This window comes from Colias philodice, unplaced genomic scaffold (genome assembly GCF_061535455.1).
Source record: "Colias philodice isolate Cphi_HAF_F1 unplaced genomic scaffold, ilColPhil1 Martin Lab GWU primary ptg000018l_1:1-1108441, whole genome shotgun sequence".
Lineage (NCBI taxonomy): Eukaryota > Metazoa > Arthropoda > Insecta > Lepidoptera > Pieridae > Colias > Colias philodice.
The window spans coordinates 552,425-557,973 of NW_028322190.1; the positions used below are offsets into that span (position 1 = coordinate 552,425).

The 5,549-nt window shown below is 31.4% G+C and overlaps 1 protein-coding gene across 1 annotated transcript; it reads right to left on the minus strand.

Annotated features, from left to right (window-relative positions):
• Window positions 1-470: 470 nt before the first annotated feature.
• On the minus strand, window positions 471-4,798 carry LOC149474838 (uncharacterized). Its single transcript, XM_089714100.1, has 4 exons — window positions 4,553-4,798; window positions 4,143-4,233; window positions 2,903-3,142; window positions 471-2,385 (listed from the first exon to the last, which is right to left on the minus strand). Exons 1-4 carry the CDS (start codon window positions 4,625-4,627, stop codon window positions 2,342-2,344), a joined length of 450 nt encoding a protein of 149 aa, XP_089570226.1. The 5' UTR covers window positions 4,628-4,798; the 3' UTR covers window positions 471-2,341.
• Between the last annotated feature and the right edge of the window lie 751 nt (window positions 4,799-5,549).

The window sequence follows — 5,549 nt, forward strand, 5'->3', positions numbered from 1 at the left end:
GTACTTTGAACGAGAGTCGTAGTTTTAGAGAGAGTTTATCTTCTGTACGCTGGGGTTTTTATTCGGTGCCATTCGCGATTAACACAAATGATATTTTTTAATGTGAAACTTTTTTTTGTGACAATTTTTTGACGTAATTTTGAATTTTAACGGAATCTGATTATTTTTTAATACGGATTTTGTAACAAATATTGGCCTACGATGATAGTATTTTTTCTATAAATTTATACAGGGTAATGTTTGGAACGGCTGGAAGCTCATTCTCATTGTTTTCGCTTTTCTCTTATTGTTTAAGTGCAATGGCAACGTTGTGATTTATACAACTATGACATGCGTGTTTTCCCCAGTGTGGGATTTTATGTGTGACTTGCAACACTGAAAATATTTCAATTAATTTTTAATTACTAGCTCATTTATATAAAACTTACTCAAAATATGCTAGTAATTTATAGTTACATACGTTGCAATCGTTGGGAACATATTCGAGCCTATGCTTAATGTATTTAAAGATATTTTTGTACCTTTAATAGTCACAAATAAAATCATACAATGGGTAAAGCCAGAGTTGTTAAAATGAACAAAATGTCTAGCAGTATTGTTGAGTGCGTACATAAGTTTCTTGTTGAGATAATATGGTGATGTAATCTTATTATGAGGCAACTGTTTATAAATTTTCATATAAAAATAATTGAATAGGAAAATCAAGATATTTGGATCTGCTGTACTCAATTTGTATTGATGATTTCGGTTGATTTTGTTTAAAAACAAGTTGTCTCATATAAGATAGGACTGATTGTTCACGTAGTATGTTATAGCTGCAGTATATTTTTGGACAAACCACTCACTGATTAAAGAAAATTATAAAAAAACAATGTCTTTTATTTTGAACCGTTTATTAAAAATCATAAAATAAAATTCGAATAGGTACATCTGATTGATAACTTAATGTCTGTAATTCACATTGATTTTTTCAAATGTGTATAATTCTTAACCATACGCAATTAAAAAGATTTAATTGTATATTAGCAACGAAATAAAAAAAGTAAAAATAAAATAGGCATATTTACACGGTTTACATATTTTTAAAGTATACAAAAACATGCAAGTTGAATTGATAAAACCTTAAAATAATTAAAAATAATAACAATGAAGAGTTCAGAGATAAAATTCCTTAATCAAGTAATAGTTAATAGTAACGTTTACATATAATTTTCATATTTACAAACAAAACGTAATAAGTAAATGCTAATTTAAAGTACAATAATAAAAATGCACGTCTCGCTTAATCTTAAATCATAATCTATAAAATGATATATTTTAGTCGTAATTTTTTTGAGACAAACTAAAAATCGACTTGGTCATATTTTTCAAAACTTAGAAACATCTTTGCAAGCACATTATACACAACTTTGTTTTGGAAAAAATGCGTTTAAATTTGTAAATATTTTTTTTAAGACTACGACCTATTTAAAACAATAACATTCAATTAAGATAGTCATGGTAATAATTTGATAATGATCTAAGTTATGAAAAATCGACCCTTAGAACACTTAAATAAAACATTTTGATTACACTAGATTCGATACATCACAGAACTAGGGGAAAGGCGTCACTTCATGAGGTAGATACATTTTATGTTAACATTCATTGTACCATGATTGTTATGAAAGAAAAAACTACAATAATTAGAGCTATCGTCGTATCAAATAAAATTGTAAAGGTGGTAGTAAAATTTGGCAATTATTTTCAATGTTTGGATACTATGCTATTTACATTAAAATATATAAGTTATACATAGAATTATTATTGGGGCATGGGTATTTAAAATTTTTATTAAGTGACGTTAAAATTAAAACTTAGATGCGTAATTATTGAAATAATACTTGTGGTTTATATCATAAGTGAATATCCATAGATGGCTTTTGAAAATATAATTAAAATGTGCAGAAAATAAACTCATGAAGTGAACATTTTAGAATACAAACTACAAAACGTGTCTAACACTATAATATCACTTGAATAATACTTAATTTCAATAAGAGATCATAGTTATGTGAAGTCTATTCAAGATAGGAATGTCTAAGATCTATACACTAACACGAGCGAACAACTTTGCAGCTAATTATATATTTACTCTATTATTTGTCTACATTCGATAAGATTAAGTAAACTACCATTTTAATACCTTACTTTATAAATTATTGGTCTTACACCAATTGTAAAGCTCGGAATGCTCATAATTCTTAATACATCTTGATTACAGTTAGCTTATAGAATGATTCCTGTCTTCGCTCGTGAATATCAACAAGTAACAATATAAAATAAAAAATAACAGCCAATACTAGTGTCTGAGTATCATCTGACAGTACAGAAAGCTGTCCAGCACTGGAACAAAAGAGAAAATATGTAAAACATACTGTAACAAATATTTAAAAAAAAAAGGTTGTAAAGTAGGTTTACGATCGAGATGTTTACGTGATAACGTCTTATTGGTGGCAGCGCTCGAGATGAGACGGGAGATCGGTCCGTCTCTCTCTCGTTATACCTGCGATCGCGCTCGTGAGGTTTTGGTGTGACACAAGTTTCTGAACATGTCACCCGACTAAAACGATTTTAAAGCCGTTATCACGTCAAAAAGCGGCAAATCTATTGATAACATATTTAGCAAATATTTATTTCGCATATCAGAAGAAGACGCAGGTTCAATAGCCGCCTCATTAATGTGTTATTATTTAAATATGTGCATATTTATACTTAGGTATTTTAACGCTGCACAGATGAAACTAACACAACTCTAATGTAGTAAGAGGAAACTGCAGTCAATTCTATTGCCATTCGAAGATAAAAATTGAAAAGCCATCTGAAAACAAGTGCCCAAAATTATACAAATAAGTATACTCACAGTACTGTGCCACACTGATCAACAGTTCGTACACTTGCCAAGTGCCCTTGCCCTTGAGGATGATCTCGCACACAAACACGTATATCACACGCGAGGTCTCGAACAGCGAGTCGAGCAGCAGCCACACAGTTATATTGCGGCCCGTGTTAAGTGTGGAGCTCCGGTTCATCACTATCAGGCTGTTCAGGAACCCTATACCACCGGTTATGAGCATCATGCCACTGATGAAATAGTGGATTGCTAGAATTAAGAAGTTGGTAGGTACTGTTAATCATAATATAGCCTTTTATTCCTAAACATAGGGTTACAAGAGGTCCGTAAGTTCGGTGTGCCTTTTGGCATAGGCCTCCTCCAATTCTTTCCAATGTAACCTGTCCCTTGCTACTCTCATCCAAAATGGTATGGTAGGTACTGTTAATAGCATTTAATACATTACTAGCTTTCTGCGCGTGGCTACGCTTGCTTTTTAAACAATTTTATACCTTTTATCAAAATTATATTAAAAACAACTCTATCTTAATATATATAAATCTCGTGTCACAATGTTTGTCCTCAATGGACTCCTAAACCACTTAACCGATTATAATAAAATTCGCACACCACCTGCAGTTCGATCCAACTTGAGAGATAGGATAGTTTAAACATGTAGGTACCACGGGCGAAGCCGGGGCGGACCGCTAGTCTATTATAAAAACATCAAAATCTGTTGCATCGTTTCTAGACTCAAGATCTAAGCACACAGACACACAGATGGTGGAAAGTGACTTTGTTTTATACTATGTAGTGAAGGGAAGAAGTCAAATACATATTAAAAAATTTGTTGTGTTGTTACGAATAGATACTATTGAGTTAGTCGTTACTGCTTCTACTGGTTAGGCTACCATAAAGTGACCTTTGCCATTTGCAAAGGCTGCCCTATTGTACTGCCATAGTGAAACTGATGAATTATGCTATTGAATTATATTAATATGAGGAACCTAACTACTCATGTTATTTATTTATGAACATTGGGAAAATCAGATAAAATATGAATGTAGTTAAGTAAAGGATGTGTTTACTCAATAGCTTATTGGAAAAGAATAAAAATTGTATTCAATCCATAACAGCTGTACACATTAAAAAGATCTGTATTTAATACATATGACCTGATAATCAATGCAATGGTAAACATAAAAGTGCTGCTATAAATATTTATGATATACTTAGGTAATAATTACTGGTTGCTATTAATACACCTTACCCTTATCTGTATGATCTAATGTTTCTAAGTAGAAGAGTTCTGGATTGAGGAGACGCAAAAGGGCCATTACAAACGCTGTGGCCGATGATATCTGAAATTCGTAAATTACCTTTATTATTTAAAATTCTATTACTAAGATAACATGCAATTTCTAATGCGAAAAAGACAGTTATAATGCACGACATGAGACGAGAATCAGTAGTCAGTTATTAGGTATAGCAAACATTTATTATCATAAATAAATATTTATTTAATATTAATTAATTATATTTATTTGGAGTATGTACTGAATGCAATATAAAAAGTGTAACTATCTATATTATAATGGATTGCTGTATAATTTTTCCATATTCGTGGTTTTCATTTCATCTGAAGGGTAGTTCTAATTAAAGTAAAATATAAATCCATACCGAAAATACCGCAGCGACTACGCGTATGTACACTTTTAAATCAATCAACGGCATTGTTTTTGACTGTGTAGACATCGATATTTCAAAAATCTTAATACAATATCTATTCCGTTAGCTTTTCAAATGTATAATTGACCTCAGGTAAAGTATTTAAAATATTTTTCCCAGTTCAAAATCGATAAAAATTCCGTATTTACGCGCTCACACAACAATCACACTTCACAGATTACAGATATCAAATTCTAATTGCAAACAAAATGAATGTCAATGTCACTATTTTTTAGTGTCCGACCGAAACTGGTTTCCAGGCCGAAACCGAAACCGAAACCGAATGTTCGGCCGTGGCTTCAGTTTCGGCCGAAACCGAAACCGAAACCGAAACTCACGTGGTCAAGTATGAAATTTCTAAAAATACTGAACTTTGGTGCATTTTACCTATTATTTTGCCTTAATTAGGGCATGAAATGAAAACACAGTATATTAAATTTGTTGTAATCATTTATTTAATATAAAATAAAAAAATAGTATTTTTAAAATATTAATAATAACAATTTTAATTTTTATTATTTTTTCAAATTAAGTTCTCAGTTAAATCAGTCATCTAAATCAAATCAGTAATTGTTACTGTTACTTTTAATACTAAGTTTTGGTATTTTGAGATCTATCTCTTTATTAAAGAGTCTTTAATACTTTGGATTGGTATTTGTACTTAGAAGAATAATCAGTCTCTTTAAGGTACCTCTTATATAAAAATAATAATTATTAATTACTATTACACCCAGTTCCAATCTCAACATAGATAATCAAAAATTGTTTCCACCAGCGTGGGTCAACCAACGCTTTGACAGCGTCCGTCAAAGCGTTGCCGAGGAAAACGAAGTTAGGCGAGCGTGAACGTGTGTCACAACGTGTGTGAACTAAGTTCACTGAACTTGCGAAATAAGTTTCGGTTTCGGCAAAAGTTTCGGCCGATTTTGGCCGAAACCGAAACTGCGGC